The sequence below is a fragment of the Miniopterus schreibersii genome, assembly GCF_964146895.1.
Source record: "Miniopterus schreibersii genome assembly, chromosome: 15".
Taxonomy (NCBI): Eukaryota; Metazoa; Chordata; class Mammalia; order Chiroptera; family Miniopteridae; genus Miniopterus; species Miniopterus schreibersii.
Window position 1 is genome coordinate 27,214,347 of NC_138115.1, and position 18,048 is coordinate 27,232,394.

At 37.3% G+C, this 18,048-nt stretch overlaps 1 protein-coding gene across 4 annotated transcripts in view; it reads left to right on the forward strand.

Moving 5' to 3' along the window:
- The window catches only part of PIK3CB (phosphatidylinositol-4,5-bisphosphate 3-kinase catalytic subunit beta), a 144,944-nt gene extending 126,896 nt beyond the window's left edge, over positions 1 to 18,048 (forward strand). For all 4 annotated transcript variants that reach the window (XM_081160466.1, XM_081160465.1, XM_081160467.1 and 1 more), the window contains 5 exons: positions 10,556 to 10,723; positions 11,746 to 11,869; positions 14,588 to 14,733; positions 15,829 to 15,961; positions 16,579 to 18,048. In XM_081160466.1, coding sequence (XP_081016592.1) covers positions 10,556 to 10,723; positions 11,746 to 11,869; positions 14,588 to 14,733; positions 15,829 to 15,961; positions 16,579 to 16,716 — 709 coding nt within the window. In that variant the 3' untranslated portion in view covers positions 16,717 to 18,048. The remainder of the gene's footprint in view (positions 1 to 10,555; positions 10,724 to 11,745; positions 11,870 to 14,587; positions 14,734 to 15,828; positions 15,962 to 16,578) is intronic.

Consider the following 18,048-nt stretch of genomic DNA (forward strand, 5'->3'; position numbering starts at 1 on the left):
AGTTACTGTTTTCACCATGATTGTGGGCTGTTCATTATCTAGTCTATTGCAGACCTGGGAAGTGTGCGGATATTGGAATAGGTTACGGTAGAACACAACTGAGATTCAGCCGTTTTCTTCAGTAACACTCCCCAGATTGCTGAAAGCCTTTCTTGTATTTTTTCATATTACTGAAATAGTTGACTCTGACAATTTTTTGGCAGTGTCTTGTTGCTTTATGGAAGAGTGGATTTTTCAGAGGTCATTAACTTCCTGTTTTTGCTGACATCACCTGGTTATAGAATTTTAAAAATCTAAATTGACAGCTTTCTTTAGAGACCTTGAAGACATTATTCAATTGTGTTCTTACCTCTGCTGTTAATTTTTAAGTCTACGGATCAGTCTAAATAATTTTTCTTTTCTATTTTTACCCCATTGCAGAAAAAAATTCTCTTTGCCTTTGGTGTCTGCAGTTTTACTACATTTTGTCAGTGTATGGATTTTTTCTTCCCCTTTCTTATTATATCTTTTCAGTCAAAGAAAGTCATACCTTTTAATTTCTACAAAAATGTATTCATATTCTTTAACAACACAGTTCTCCCACTCTCATTCTTCTTCTGTAGTTATAATAGATGTATGTTGCACTATCCTGTTCTGTCCTGCCTGCTTCTTTACCTATCTTTTCTATTTTCCACCTGTTATCTTTATGTGACATTCTTTGTAGTTTCTTTTATTCTTTCTTCCAGTTCACTAATTATCATTTCAACATTGTCTAATTTATTGTGTATTCAATGTAGTGTGTTTACTTAATGACTCTTTTTATGTAGGAGTTGTATTTGATTTTGTTTTTGTATGCCTGGTCTTTTTGTTTTAAAATATACTTTTCTTATCCTTTTTTTTTAATTTCATGTCTTTTCATCCTTTTAAAATCTCATACTGTTTTGTATTATCTCTTGGGATGTCACCCTTTCATTTATCTGCTTAATCTTATGCATTTAATATTTGGTTTTGAATTCATTATTATTTTTTATGAGGGTACTTTGCTCCCTGGGTGTGAAAGTTTCCCCCCAAAATGAGTTTGTGTTTGGTTTGTCCTATTCCCCAAGTCTTTTGCACACAACCAACCAGTTTTTATGATAACTCTTTGCTTTTAGGCTCTCATACCTTATAGGTAGTTTATGGTTGGATCTCATGAGTATGTGGGAAGGCTTCAGTTTTTGTACTTTCATGAAACGTTTTTATTGCCCACCTAGTGCCCAGGGTAGATAGCAGACTTTCATACCACATCCTCTAGTCAGTGAGCAGACATTTTGTATTTCCCTTCTCACACACTTGATAACCCTTTCAGAGTCCTCACTTTGTGTAGGATCTCGGGGCCAGATTCTGCATCTCATGGGCTTAAGACCATCTCTCTTTTCTCATGAGCATTAAAATAACCAAGTCAGTAACTTCCTGAGCAACTATTATGAATAATCTCTATTTCTGGGACCTAGAGATTTCATTTTCTTTGTTTGTGAACCATAACTGTAAAACCATTTTTGACTCTCCGTCATTTTTTGCTGTGTTTTAGTGTCTACGGCAACTTAGTCCACAAGAAGGCTGGAAATAATTGTACTTGTGATTGCCATTATCTCTGCAAGATTATAAGTATTTTCTGATTAATTTTTTAAGTTTGAATTATGTTCTATTTTAATTTTAATTTTTACAAACTTAAAACAGTTGCTGTTTATTGCCTGAACTAGGCATTGTATTAGATTCTTCACTTATGTAATGCCATGTAATTGTCACAGCTCTATGTTTTTTCTTTTTTAACTGAAGAGAAAATTAAGACTCAGAGGATTTTAAACAATTTGTCAAAAGTTAAAAGAATATTAATTAGTAGAGCCAGATTCAAATCCAGTTCTCTCAGACTCTAAACTTGATGGGTTTCTATTATTTTACCAGTGTAAGTGAGAAAACAATTATGGTAAGATATATCTAGTAACCCTGTTTTTCCAAGTGTTCTGGTTCCCAAAATATGTGTATTTTTTCCATTGATTTTTTTTTTTTTTTAAAGAAAGAGTTTTCTATTCTTGGATCCCTCCATAGTAAACTTTTGCAGTGCTGTTGAGGTAGAAAGAACAATTTGCTATGGGTGTTGTTCCTTTCATGAGACCCATAGATGTGATTGGAATTAGGAGGAAGAGGGATTATAGTTTCATCTGAACAAGACCTTTTGAACACCATAAATGATAGTGTTTTTCTTTTAAATTAGAGATTTCTAATACAGCTGTGTAAAAATGGAATTAGTAGTTTTGAATAGATAAGTTTTTGGTCAACCATTCGCTCATAAGAAATACTGCATAGATGAAAGGAATGGTAATTGTGCTAAACTCCGCCTGAGGAACATAAACCCAGAGGAATTTTGGCAGGCTTTAAAAAAAAATAAAGTTTTATTGGCACACAGCCACAACCCATTTGTTTGCAGATAGTCTGTGGCAACTTTTATGCTGTTAATTATAGAATTGAGTAGTGACTTAATAGTCTGCAGCACCTGAAATATTTACTATCTGGCTCATTCCAGCAAAACTTTACAGACCCTTGCAAAAACAGTAAACCCTGATAAAAATGTTTTTACGTGACTCATGCCATAAAAAATGGGGGAAACTTTTCAGGCTTAGGCTAGTAACTTATTGATTCTTTTCAAGGTTAGCATGTAAATACACAGTGGTCTCCTTTTGCTAAGAGCAGATTCAGAGCATATGATGAGTCTTATTTAGTTATAAATAGCTGAGCTAAAGACTATGCCCTTAGTTCCATCAGCCTAATTGAAAACCCTAACCAAATCCTTTTCTCTTAGTTTTCATTTTCCATTCTATTCAAATGTAAAGCATCATATGAAGTTTTGTGACTTCAGGCAAAGGGAGACAGCCACATGTGGGACAGTGCTAGAAACAAACCTGGTGTATGCCTGATGGGAAGCAGTGTGTGTCTAACAAGAAAAAGGAACTTGTCTGTCTAGTGAGATCTTTGCTGACTTTTTGCACTCTGACCCCATGTTTAAAAAAATATGCAGGACTTTAATTCTTTTGAGTTCATTTTCAAGCTAGTACCTTTTCCTCACTAAACATTTTTTACTGTTTCTATAAATATATGTGCTCCAGTGTTTCTATTGTGTTTGTTTTTCTTTTGGCCAGCTGTTCAGGTTAAACTGGGTCACGTAGCACACACTGTTTTAAGTTTAAACTAAAATCTAATGTACCTTCTATATAGTACTATTTTGATCAGAATATTTTAGTACTTGTAACAGTGCCATTTTAGCTTGAACCGAAGTGCATATTCCTCATTTTCATTTTTCCCTGATGTCTCAAAATACTCTTTTGGCATCTTTTATTTCAAATTGGAACAATTGTAAGCTATCAGTGTGTTAGAACACCCTGACCTCCTTTGCTCAACAAATAATAGGCAGTTATCCTTTTCTGTCAAGTCCAATATGTTTTCTACATTTATATCTATCAGGCCTTTGTTACATGTGACATTAAATTTTGGATAGTTGTCTTCATTGTGACTTATATCTGAGTTGCACTAATGGGGTTTACTTCCCCTTTAAGAGAGCTACATAACAGTACTTGAATGACACTGGTATCAGTAGTCTCAGAATGATGAAGGAAGAAGATGGAATTAATGCAGTCATTAGGTAAAGTTGTTATACTTTCCTTCTTTGAAGACATGGGGCTTCAATGTCTTCATTGACCCATTCAGACTTGGGTCAATGTGTCAGAGTCAAGGCCAGAGAAAACTTTTTACATATCCATTCAGAGTAGGGTTATGGAGCTACCTCCCCATTGTAGGATTTATCTCATTTTTTAATTGTTGCTTTAGTGGAAAGGTAACAAATTACTCCTTGGGTCAGAGAGTCTGAAAAAGGAAGGTAAATGTTGCTAATTGTTTTCATGGCCTTTATAAGAAGTGTAGAAGTTGAGTGCAAAGGAGGCCCATGTAAGATGGTCAGGGTTTGTCCCCAGCTTGACTTCTGTCAAACTGTCTTTCAGACAAGGATGTTTTTTCCTTCCTATTGTGAGTGTTCCATCCTCAAGACACTGAATGCTTTCATCATTGCCTGCTTTTGAAGAGGAAGTTGTTGGACTTTTGCCCAGTTTGGCTGCAAGTGGGGTGGGAGGAGATGCAGGAAAGTGAGCCAAAGTGCACTTTAATCGGGCAGAGTTTACTTCACATGTGTTGTGTCATGATAAGGATAAGGGTATTGGTAAAAACCTTTCATGAACCATAACTACCTTTCTTATTGAGGGGTAAATTCTTAAAAGAAGTAAATTAATAATGCAAATATAAAGTAGTCTATTGGTATATCAGACTGCCAGCATGTACTTTGACACTTCTGGTCTCATCCTTATTTTGCTAGAACTAAGAAAGTGCTTAAAGAGGCATAAACTAGTTGAATTGTTGTGTGGAAAGAAATTTAGGAACTACTTAATAAAACTTTCCTCTTTTATCTGATTGTTACATGCACTAACACAGATTCCCCCCAACTTACACACACACACACACTCTCTCTCTCTCTCTCTCTCTCTCTCTTTCTCTTTCTCTCTCTCTCTCTCTCTCTTCCTCCCTCTCATAATGTTCTTCAAAGGTTTTTTCAGTGCATTGAGGAGAATGACAGAAGTTTTTACGTGGCCTATAGAATCCTGCATGGTCTTCCCAACACTGATTATTTCTTGTCCTCACCTTGCTTTTGTGCTTCCCTTGCATTCTCCTCCAACCATGCTGACTTTCCTCCTCACAGAGATCTTACTTAACTCTTGGCATGTTCTTGTGGCACTTCTCATTCATGCAGAGATCAAATGTAGTACATTGTGCATTTGTAGTTTGTCTGGATGAGATGCTGGTATTTTTGCTCATTTCTGTATCACCAGCAGCTAACACAATGCTTGGCATGTAGCTGCACCCAAAAACTTATTGAATCCATTCATTGCATTTTCTGTAGTTACTTGACTTTTATTTGAACTTTCCAAGATACCTCATTTCATTTTGGAATTGCTGTAGTGATAATACAGTTTTTAGAAAACTGGAGAAATTGTTTACAACCGGAATGAGAAAAGGATATTATAAATATATCTAAAGAACTAATATAAATCACTAAGGAAAATATGTAAAACCCTAATAAATAAGCAAAGTATTTAAATAGCTAATTCACAAAATAAATTCTTTTTAAAATGGCTAAAAGAGAGCTGAGCAATTTTTAATTTTCACTGGGGATTATAGAAATACAAATTAAAGCAAAGTGCTACCTATCAATGTGGCAAAAATTATATTGCACAAGAAGGAGCCTTAGAAGCTTCTTATATATACTCAGTGACACTGGAGACTGTGTAAGGTTAAAAAGACTGTGTAAGGTTTTAGAGCCACACAGACAGTTTTAAGCATTGGATCTTTACTTAGTTAAATGTATGACTTTTTGCAAATTATTTCTTGTTTGTAAAATTGATAACTTACCTTATAGGGATTTTGTTATTAAATGTTTATTCATTCAGAATATTTATTGAGTGCCTGCTTTGTGTCAGGCACATTTTCAGGCACTGAGGATACTGCAGTGAACAAAGCATCACTGCCTGATGGAATTTAAACCCTAACAGTGGAGACAGACAATAAACTAATAAATAAAATGTACAGGATGTTGGAGATTGTTGAGGGCTGTAGAGGAAAATAAAGCAGGGAAGAAATAGCAAGTATTGTGCCACAGGTAGTGTTGCTATTTTAAATAGCATGATCCAGGAATTTCTCACTGAGATGGTGACATTTCAGCAAAGATTTCCAAAAGGCATGGTAGTAAGCCATGTGAATGTCTTGGGGAAGAATGATCCAGGCAGAGAAAATAATACTTGTAAAGGAATGAGGGAGTATTGCCTGATGTATCTGAGGAATAGCAAGGAAGCCAGTGTAATCTGAACAAAGTTGAGCAAGGGGGAGTAGATTGAAGGCTTTGTAGGTTATGGCAAACATACTGGCTTTCACTGTAAGGTAGGAAGTCTTTGCAGACAGTTCGATCAGGAGAGTGACATGATATGAGTATATTGTAAATGGATTATATTGCTGTCACATCTAAAATATACTATGATCTGGAAGCAAGGAGACTAATTAGGAAATTGTTCAATAATTAAGGGTTAATGGTGACTTAGACTAGGGTGGTAGCAGAAGGAATGATGGAGGCAGAGAAGTATTTGGACTCTGTATACATATTCAAGATAGGTAAATGTTGGGCATGAGAGAAAGAGCCAAAGATGACCTTAAGGCTGTGGGCCTGAACACCTGGAAGGATGGAGTTGCCATTAACTAAACTAATATGAAATACCTATCTTTTTTTAAAAAAATTTATCTTTATTGAAAGCCTTACAGATGTCTCCCCTTTCTCCCCATTGACCTCCTCCACCCTGCCTCCACCCCACCCCCAGGCCTTCCCCATACCCATGTCTGTGTCCATAGGTTGTGCATATAGGCATATAAATTCTTTGATTAATCTCCCCCCACCCACTCCCCCACCCCCGCCTTCCCTCTGAGATTCCTTTAGTCTGTTCCATGCTTCTATGTCTCTGGATCTATTTTGTTCATCAGTTTATTTTGTTTATTATATTCCACATATGAGTAAGAACATGTGGTACTTATCTTTCTCTGACTGGCTTGTTTTGCTTAGCATAATACTCTCCAGTTCCATCCATGCTGTCCCAAAGGGTAAGAGATCCTTTTTTTTACAGCTGCATAGTATTGGATGGTGTAAATGTCCCACAGCTTTTTTATCCACTCATCTACTGATGGGCACTTAGGCTGTTTCCAGATCTTAGCTACTGTAAATTGCGCTGCTGTGAACATAGGGGTGCATAAGTTCTTTCTGATTGGTGTTTCAGGTTTCTTAGTATATATTCCTAGAAGTGAGATGACTCAGTCAAATGGCAGTTCAATTTTTAATTTTTTGAGGACATTCTATACTGTTTTCCATAGTGGCTGCACCAGTCTGCATTCCCACCAGCAACGTACTAGGGTGTCCTTTTCTCCACACCCTTGCCAGCACTTGTAGTTCGTTGATTTGTTGATGGTAGCCATTCTGACAAGTGTGAAGTGATAACTCATTGTGGTTTTAATTTGCATCTCTCTGATGATTAGTGACTTTGAGCATTTTTTCATGTCTCTTGGCCAACTGTATGTCCTCTTTGGAGAAGTATCTACTTAGGTCCTTTGCCCATTTTTTAATTGGATTGTTTGCTCTGATCTTTATTATTTCTATTTACTTTGGGCTTTTCTTGTTGTTCTCTTTCTAAATCTTTAAGTTGTAGGGTTAGAGATTCTATTAGAAGTTTTTCTTGTTTTTTGAGGTAGGCCTGCAGTGCTATGAACTTCCCTCTCAGGACTGCTTTCATTGTGTCCCATAGATTTGAGGTTGTTGTGAATTCATTTTCATTTAATTCCAGGAAGTTTTTGATTTCTTTCTTGATCTCTTTGGTAACCCATTCATTGTTTAATAACATACTATTTAGCCACCATGTGTTTGAATGTTTTTTAGTGTGTTTGTTGTAGTTGATCTAATTTGATGCCATTGTGGTTCGAGAAGATGCTTGATACAATTTCAATCTTCTTGAACATGTAGAGACTTGTTTTGTGTCCTAACATGTGGTCTATCTTTGAGAATGTCCCACATGCACTTGAGAAGAATGTATATTCTGCAGCTTTGGGGTGGAATGTTTTGTAAATGTCAGTTTAATTCATCTGATCTAGTGTGTCATTTAAGGTCGCTGTTTCCTTGTTGATTTTTTTGTCTGGAAGACCTATCCAGTGAAGTCAGTGGGGTGTTAAAGTCCCCTACTATGACTGTATTGCTGTTGATCTCTCCCTTAAAGTCCTCCAGAATTTTCTTATAAATTTAGGTGCTCCTATATTGGGTGCATATATGTTTATCAGGGTTTTATTTTGGTGGACCGATCCCTTTAGTATTATGTAGTAACCTTTCTTGTCTCTTGTTACGGCCTTCATTTTGAAGTCTGTTTTGTCAGATATGAGTATTGCTACGCCAGCTTTTTTTTCATTTGCATTTGCATGGAAAATTTTCTCCCATCCCTTCACTCTCATCCCGTGTGAGTCTTTTGTTCTGAGGTGGGTCTCTTGTAGACAGCATATGCTTGGGTCATGTTTACTTATTTACTCAGCTACCCTGTGTCTTTTTATGGGAGCATTTAATCCATTTACATTTAAGGTTATTATTGATAGATACTTATCTATTGCCATTTTAATTCTTTATGCCTTTGTTTCTCGCTCTTTATTTCTACTTCTAATTACAGCAGTCCCTTTAACATTTCCTGCAATGCTGGTGATAAACTCCTTTAGCCTTTTTTGTCTGGGGAGCTCTTTATTTCACCATCTATTTTGAATGATAGCCATGCTGGAAAGAGTAGTCTTGGTTTCAGAACTTTGTTTTGCATTACCTTGAATACTTCATGCCATTCCCTGCTGGCTTGTAGAGTTTCTGATGAGAAATCAGCTGACAGCCTTATGGGAGCACCTTTGTAGGTAACAGATTGCTTTTCTCTTGCTGCCTTTAATATTCTCTTTGTCTTGAATTTTGGGCATTTTAATTATGATGTGTCTGGGCATGGGCCGTTTTGGATTCTTCTTGCTTGGGACTCTCTGTGCCTCCTGAACTTGGGTGACATTTTTCTTGACCAGGTTAGGGAAGTTTTCTGCCATTATTTCTTCAAACAGGTTCTCTAACCCTTGCTTCCTTTCAACTTCTTTTGGCATTCATCTATGATGTGAATATTGTTACATTTCATGTTTTCCCACAGCTCCCTTAGACTGTCCTGTTTTTTAATTGTTTGTTCTTTTTGGATCTCTGATTGAGTGATTTTTTTCTACCCTGTCTTGTAATTCACTGATCTGATCCTCAGCTTCCTCTAATCTGCTGTTTATTCCTTCCAATGTATTCTTTGTTTCTGCTATGTCATTTTTCATTTCTGACTGGTCATTTTTCAGTTTTTATATCCTTTTTCATGCTTTTGAGCATCCTTACAATCAGTATTCTGAACTCTACATCTGATAGATTCCCTCTCCATTTCATTTAGCTCTTTTTCTGGAGACTTCTCTTGTTCTTTCCTTTGGGGCTTGTTTTTTTGTCTCCCAATTTTGGCTGCCTATTTGGGTTTGTTTCTATGTATTAGGTAGATCTGCTAGGACTCTCAGTCTTTTTGAAACATCTCCTCTGTAGGCCAGTGTCAGACACTGTTTGTGACTAGTCTTGAGTGTCCTGTTTGGAGCTATCAACAACCTACAGCTTGAATTCCCCTCTGTTGGGGCTGGGTGCATTTGGACAGGACTAAGGTGCAGACCAAAATCTGCTATTCCAAGGCCTGGGTCCAGGGGCAGAGCAGGCAAAGACTCAAAGCACTCTGAGTTCTGCCTCTGCCTGCAGGCTGATAAATCTGATTCTCTTAATGAGCCTCAGGCTGTAGAAACTCCAGAGGGTGGGGCAAGGTTTTCCAGCAGAGTGGGGCAATTGCTTCCCCCTCAGGCAAAAGCTGCTTGGAAGGTATGTGTCTGCCTGTGAAAGAGGTCCTCTGCAATATGGGGGAATGACTAGGCACAGGAATCCAGAGGTCTGCCCTCTGAGTTATATCTCCAGAGCCCACAACCCTAGATTCTCTTCACACAGCTCCAGTCCACTCTGCCCTCCCTCTGCTGGAGCCCAAAGTGAGTGGCCACACACAAAGTTTTGTGTGTTGGCTCTTTAAGAGGGTGCCTGCATTTCTAGCCACCTCTCCCTGGCAGACAAACCTGGCTGCTTTTCATAGCCAGATGTTACGTGGGCACCTTTCTCAGTTCTGGTGCTGTTGGCTGGGAAGCCCAGCCTGGAGTTTAGACCCCAGAGCCCTCAGCGGGAACCCCCACAGCTGAGATATCCCTCAGGACCTTCAGCTGCTGCCTGTGGGAGCCCAGCCAGCCTTCTCGTGCCACTGCACTCCCTACCAGTCTCTGTGCGGTCTCCACTTTTCCTCCTTGGTTATGAGGGTGCTCTCTATTTCGTCTTCAGTTGCAGATGATTATTCAGGATGGTTTTTCTATACTTTAGTTGTAATTCCAGTTTGGTCCAGGGAGTGTGTCACTGTAGCTTCCACTCAGTCCACCGCCATCTTTAATCTTCCTGAAATACTTATCTTGCTATGTATTACCTAGTAGGTGCTCCATTAAGGGTGATTCCCTTCCTCAAAATTTAGAGTAAAAGATGAAATACTTTCCTTTTATCTGATGTGCTTCTGTCTACCTATACAAACAAATAGAATATTTCACCAGAATAACTAAATAACAGGTTATACATTTAGCCGGCATATTGGAATTCTAGGGAATTACTGCAAGAGATTTACTTCTTAATAGAAAGTAGAACTCATATTTTCCCACATGATAATAAGTAATACAATAATGGCAAGCTATCTATAGTAATAAAACATTTAAAAAGATAAAAGAAAAAACTTACTCTGTTAATATTTCATTTAATGGATAATATACACATATGACTTTTTATGCCCGTTATTTTTCCTTTCAGGATGCTACCTTATGGCTGTTTAGCCACAGGAGATCGCTCAGGCCTCATTGAAGTTGTGAGCACCTCTGAAACAATTGCTGACATTCAGCTGAACAGTAGCAATGTGGCTGCTGCAGCAGCCTTCAATAAAGATGCCCTTCTGAACTGGCTTAAAGAATACAATTCTGGGTTAGTTTAATTTTGTTTGATTATTATTTTTCTGAGCAAACAGCCAAATAACTGTTCTCCCCATTAGAATCATCAGTGTCCTAGAGTAAATATTAGTGTTATTTATTGCTTCATTTCAAGTTAGGTCAAAATGACATATAGGCCTTCCTAAAGGCTTACAGATAATTAGTGTTGAATTCTACTTTATCTGGATCTTAAATTCCAAAGTTTAAGTATTTTTAAAATAACTTAAAAGTTTTTGTTTAAATTTATCAACTTCTATAATGATGTGAATGTGTGAGCTTAAGGGAGTTCTCAATATATATATTTTTATAACAGAAGTAAGTAAGTTTGTAGACTGATCTCTCCACACTAAAAAAGAAGGTGCTTGGATTTGTGATTTTTATGGTTATTGTGTTGGAAAAGCCTTAGTATATAGGAAATTAAGGAATTTCACAGTGAGGGGAAAATACTTTGCAAATATTTTTGGCTAAAGACCTCAAAGTCAGGCTTAAATTTTATTATTGACAAAATCCAAGGGCTTGTATGTATTAGTTTACAAATTTTGATCTTGTCTCTAATGGGTCTGTATTACTCACTTCCAATTTAAGTTGGTGACATGAATAATTGGAACTGCAATGCTTAACTTTTAAATATGAAATTCTAGTCTTAGGTCAAAATTGACCAAAGTGTTCCAAAGCCCCAGCATTATCCAGCAAAGCTAATGGTCTCCTCTCATTTCTGTGCCTCTGAACCTATCCCCATGCCCTCTGAAACATGCATGACCCCAGGACATGACAATTTGAATGGCTGAGGTCCAGTTTGATGGCTTTGAGCGAGCCTGCTCATGCTCACTCCTCTTTGCCGTGCTCCTGTGATCATTGTCACTCTCTTGGCTTATCCAGCATGTTCTGCTCATATGGTTTTGGCAGCTCTTTGTTGCAGTTCTCACAATTAAAGAAGAAACAAGTGTGGAATTGGGTCTCATCTCACACAATTGGAGGCTGAAAACCTTTGTTGCTTCTATTTTTTCTCCTGTTCAGAGATGACCTGGACCGAGCCATTGAGGAGTTTACCCTGTCCTGTGCTGGCTACTGTGTAGCTTCTTATGTCCTTGGGATTGGTGACAGACATAGTGACAACATTATGGTAAAAAAAAACGGCCAGGTGAGCTGTTCCCCAGAGTCTGCCAAGGGCCCCAGTGATGCTTACTTATGTACAGCACAGTCTCTTGTGAAACTCAGGCAGATTCTTTAGTGATTCTCAGAGTCATGTGTTTGTCTTTATTTGATTTTCCATCCCTTGTTTCACTTCCGTCTACTTCATATGTCCACTGGTTTGCTTAAACTTAGGTGATGAGAATTTATTTAAATGTTTAAAAATTATTGTGGTTATTTAAAAGTGACCTATTCTTTCCATATAAGAAATTGTATTTTGGGCACATATGTACCTAAGAGTAGAAGGAACAAATGGTGTACAGAATGTATTAACTTTAAATAAGATAACCAGTGCTTAAAAAGAAAAGTACCCATCAGAAGATGAGTAGATAAAAAACCTGTGGGACATTTACACAATAGAATACTATGTGGCTGTAAAAAAAAGGATCTCTTACCCTTTGAGACAGCATGGAGGGACCTGGAGAGTATTATGCTAAGCAAAATAAGCCAGTCAGAGAAAGACAAGTACCATATGATCTCACTTATATGTGGAATCTAATGAATAAAATAAATTGGTAGACATAATTGTTCCAGTTTCATGGGAGCATGGCACAGACCTATGGATCTGAGAGAGAAGGGGGTGGGGGTGGGGGAATGGCAAGAGATTAACCAAAGAATTTATATGCATATATGCAAAGCCCATGGATACAGACAAAAGTGCTGAAGGCCTTGGCGGGGGGGGGGGGGGGGGGGGGGGTCGGGAACCAAGTGGAAGGGAGCAATGGGGGGAAAATAGGGGACATCTGTAATATTCTCCACAGTAAAGATTTAAAAAAATAATTAGTGTAAACTAAAGATTAGCTAATATTTATGGAATTCTTAACTTGTGGAAGCCACACGTCTAAGTTCTTTAGTTAAGTTCTTCAGTCCTCAGGACAACCTTATAGAGTAAGTGGTAGGGTATTCTCCATTTACTGGGGAGAAAATTGAGGCAACAGACATACCAGGATTTAAGTCCTGGTCACTTGGCTCAGATTCTGTTTTTAGCCACCATGCTCTATATTGCTCCTTAATATCCCAGAAGAACCAAAACATCTGATAAACAGAAGAAAGAAGAACCAGTAATGATAGTGAATAAATCCAGGGAGGTCCACCGTCACGCTAATGGGAGTTCCAGAAAGAAGTAACATGAAAGGAAGGAACTTACCAAGCAAATAACATAAAAAGTTTTCTAAAGCTGATGTTTGTGAATATCAGTCAATAGAGCACAAAACTTCCATTATATTGGATCAAAAGACCCTCATTAAGGCACTTCATCATGACATTTCAGTGCATCTGGCATAAAAAGATAGTATTAAAACCTTCCCAGAGACCCAGCAGGCCATATACTTGGAGTCAGAAAGACTTCGCTTCTCAATAGCAACTTTGGAAACTGTGACAGTGGAAGTTAGCCTTTATAATTTTGAGAGAAAATGATCTCTAACATAGCATTCTAATTAAACTGTGAATCAAGTATAAAGGTGGAATAAAGACATTTTTAATCATACCAGGTCTCAAAAGCTGTGTCTCCAAAACAAGAGTATAAACCAGTAGTTCTCATTTAGGGTGCTTTTGCCCTCAGGAGACATTTGTCAATATCTGAAGACATTTCTGGTTGTCATAACTGGGGAGGAGTTATTCTGTTGTTATCTAGTGGGTAGAGGCTAGGGATGCTTCCAGACATCTTGTAGTGTACAGGACGGAACCTCACAGCATAGAATTATTGGGCCCAAGATGTCATTAGTGCCAATATTGAAGAACCCTGGTCTAAACCAAATGAGAATGTGATGTAGGACTTGGAAAAGAGGGACTCCAAATGGGACAAGAGTTGAAGGGAGAGCCCAGGATGATGGTTGTGCAGCAGCCCTAGAGAACAACCAGCTCAGACAGGAACTAATAGATTACCTGACCATGTGGAAAATATATTGAAATGATTTTTAGATTTTTAAGATTTTGGGAAGAATTAATGTATCTTAGAACTCTTAAGTTAAAAAATAAAATGTTTTGTCAAGGAAAAAGGTGAACAAAAAAAGAAATGTAGTCCTAGTATACCAGTACCACATGGCTTAGCTTTGAAATGTATTTATGTAGTTTGGACAGTATAAATATTGAATATTAATTTCACCAGAAATTATGACATTGTGTAACATTACATCAGCACAAGAAAACTAAATCTTTTACCTTCCATAATAAGAATAGTAATCCAAAATTAGGAAGTAAAAAATAAGTATAAACATACTGTTTAGAAAAATGGAGGCAGATACCAGGAAAAATATGTGGAAGACTCCGGAGACCTTACCACTAAGTAGTAGTACTCAAGATGGTGAGGGAGCTAGTGGGGCAAAAATATACTCTTTTTGTTATGTTTCTATATGTAGAACTATTGACATAGAAATAATTCTGTATGTAGAACTATTTGATTTTTTTAAACCAGATGTTTATTATTTGGATATACTTTTCTTTTAAAAGATTTGCTTTTCCCACTGAGTATATGCATTTTACTATTGGTTGTTATAGAATATAAAAGACCTGTGAATGTTAGGCATATTCTCTTCCCAAGTAGGCTGTGGAAAGAGAGAAGGGCTCAGATGAGGGTGGATGCATGGGGATCTAGGACTGCTGAAATCTTGCCTTTCTATTTAGAACCCACCAGAAAAACAAGGGAAATTAAATCCCATTTGTTTTCCAGCTCTTCCACATTGACTTTGGACATATTCTTGGAAATTTTAAATCTAAATTTGGCATTAAAAGGGAGCGAGTGCCTTTTATTCTTACTTATGATTTCATTCATGTGATTCAACAAGGAAAAACAGGAAACACGGAAAAATTTGGCCGGTGAGTATTGCCCTCATGTCAGGGGTAAACACACCAGTTTTCTCCTTTGGCCAGTTGGACTTGCATTTCTTTGCTGAGCAGTATTTAGGCCTGGGAGATACTTAGTCTGCTAACGGGGTTTTTGGGGGGAATTTGCTTTTTAGATCCATGTTGTAATTCAGGTATACTCAGAGAAAAGAAACTATGCTAGAAATTTGAACTAAGTTACTGTGTTTTCTTCTAATAGTATACCACCTTTTACCTGTCTTATAAACCTCTCTGAAACTGTTTAGATATTTGATAGTGAGATGCTGGAACAGGCATTTTGCTGTGGTTCAGTGTGGAGTACAGTAAGGGAGCCAAGGTTCAGGGGTAGACTTTGTAATCTGATCTATCCCTTGCTCCTTGTATGTTTCCAAGCACATTACTTGTCATCATGTCTTTGTTTCTTCATCTTAAAATGGGGACAAAAATAATTAAATTTCAGGCCTATTTTGATAATTAGAGCTATGTTATATTATGTGACCAACTCATTATAGCCTTACCAAATAATTGCTATTATCATTTCTAGTTCTGCTTGGGTTTCTGCAGAATATACTTCTGGGTCCATTTTTTCTTTGGCAAAATTAAGTTTGGATGGTCCTTTCCAGTCACCATCTTGAAGAGGAGAGAGAAGGACAGCAAGATGACAAGGAGGCACAATGCAAAAGCATTGACACTGATTTAGGGGACATTAAAGAAATTAGTCTCTGGAGTCAGACCACAAATCTAGAATCTAGAAGTATGTTTTGAAATCCTCATTGGTTATAATGATCACTTTTCTTATAATCATTTTTTCCCTCATAGAATTTAAAAGCCTAAATTAAGTGTTATATTGCCTTTTATTGTAGAATTTCTATTTTGTTTTGTTTTTTAAAAAGATATGTGTGGTTTTAGAAAGCATGATTTATTTTATGTAAATTTTAGTCCTGGCACAGTTTTCAAAGAAGCAAACCCTTCAGTTCAGTAGAAAGTGTTCAGCTCTTATAGAAAGTCTGTATGTCTCTTGTTTTCCTTTATGAAATTTGCTATCTCCCCTTTAACATCATGCTCTTATGATTTGCTGCATCTACTAAGGTTCCGCCAGTGTTGTGAGGATGCGTATCTGATTTTGCGACGACACGGGAATCTCTTCATCACTCTCTTTGCACTGATGTTGACTGCAGGGCTTCCTGAACTCACATCAGTCAAGGATATACAGTATCTTAAGGTATAAACTCCTTTCTCTGTATATCAGAGCTCAATTATACCTGCCTATTTAATTCACATGTTCAAAGGGAATGGAACAAAGTCATTTTCTGTGAGACAGTTCTTACCCAGGAGTGATAGTGGCAAACACTTGAGTAGCTGTCTTGCAGTAATCATAAATTCATTTCATCTTCAAAAACCCTTTGGCAGAGGTCTGTTATCACCCTACCTTGGTGTTCTTTCTCCCTCCTGCAAAAGGCTTTTAAATAAAAACAATATGTCCAGAGGCATGGATGCATGGAACAGACTGACAGATCTCAGAGGGAAGAGGGGTGGAGGGGACAGGAAGAGATTAACCAAAGAACATATATATATGCATAGGTCATGGACACAGACAATAACATGGGGAAGGCCTAGGGTAGGGCTGGGGCTGGGTGGAGGGGGGCAAAGTTGGGGGAAATGGGGGACATCTGTAATACTGTTAACAATAAGTATAAAAAATTAAAACTAAAAACATGAGGCACACTACTTCATGTTGGCTGGGGCGGCATGGCCAAGTAAGCTTCCTGCAGACTTGGACATTTGCATGTCACTTTGGAGGATGTATAAAATCAGGTTTTTCCCCTCCTTCATTTTTAGGACTCACTTGCCTTAGGGAAGAGTGAAGAAGAAGCACTGAAGCAATTTAAGCAGAAATTTGATGAGGCGCTCAGGGAAAGCTGGACTACTAAGGTGAACTGGATGGCCCACACAGTTCGGAAAGACTACAGATCGTAATGATCAGCCTTTTTGTTTTGTTTCCATTTTGCACTTGCACTAAATTGAACATGACCCTGCCAGAGATGTTATAAAGGGAATGAAATTCTGAATCTCAGTTAAATTAAGAACAACGCATCCACAGAACCTAATCTGAACAACCCCCGATGACCACCCTCTGCTTTTTGAATGCTTCCAAGATTCATCACAAAAACTGTCAACATTATGGATAATCATTTCCTGCTGACTTTGCACGCCAAGGAATGCTACTAGAGATTGTTTTTTGTCTTTCTGTCTTTTTAAATTTTATTTTCATTATTTGGTACTTTTCCAGAAAGGTGTAAATACTTCTTTTTTGAATTGCGACTAAGTGTTATCACTCAGCCAACTTATTCATACCTGAGGACTGGTGGCTGTTCTTAATTTCCAAATGAGGCTAAAAAAAGGCATCTTTCTTCCTTTTTAAATTGTGTAAACTACAAATTATAATAGAATTTGAAATTATGATTATTTTTCAAAAGAAATCTTCTAAACCTGTGGAAACATTAATTCTTTTGTTGATATTTATCTATAGTGATAGCATCATCCTGGCCAGACTTGCTGAAAATCTACTGTTGAGGCAAATATAATATATTTGCTGCATATATATTTATAAAGCTCTAGTGGGAGTTCTATATAAAAAGATGTTTCTTTGTTTTTCTCCAGCCTCTGTTTTACAAAAAGCAGAGCATTTTCCTAAGTTACTTTTTAGTTCATTATGTGATCCAGTTCTTCCAGCTGCTTCTGTAATGAGGCACACATTAATACAGTTTTTACATGGTATCTATGAACAAGTTCACTTCATAGAGCATAATACTTGAGCAAATGTGCTCAAGACAGAAAGCAAATGAAAAAGAAACTGTTTATGGAATAAACTCCAGACCTAAAATTCAGTATTTTAGTAAAATGCCAGCTGTTCTTACTGTATTTATTAAAACTGATGTGATTTTTTAAAGGATATTCAAATTGAAATGGCTTTATGCCACATGGAATTCTTTAATTTATTTGTTGAGGTACCATATATTTAGGGTGCTAGATGGCAAATAATGTTGTTAATATGTGCAATAGGAACTACTGGTTTGAATGTGTAAATGGATGCTCTTTCTGAGTACTGGCAATATCCAGCAAAACTACTGCTTATTCTCCAAAGACTATTGGAATCTCCAATCCTCAATGACATGGGAAAGAGAACTGAGTTTTTGCCCTGTGACTGAGTTTTCTATAGGAATTTCATTAAAGATTGTTTAATTTTGTTGTCTTCCTTCATGTGCTCAGTCAAATAAATGGGTGAGCTGGTTTTGGCTGCTCTTGGGA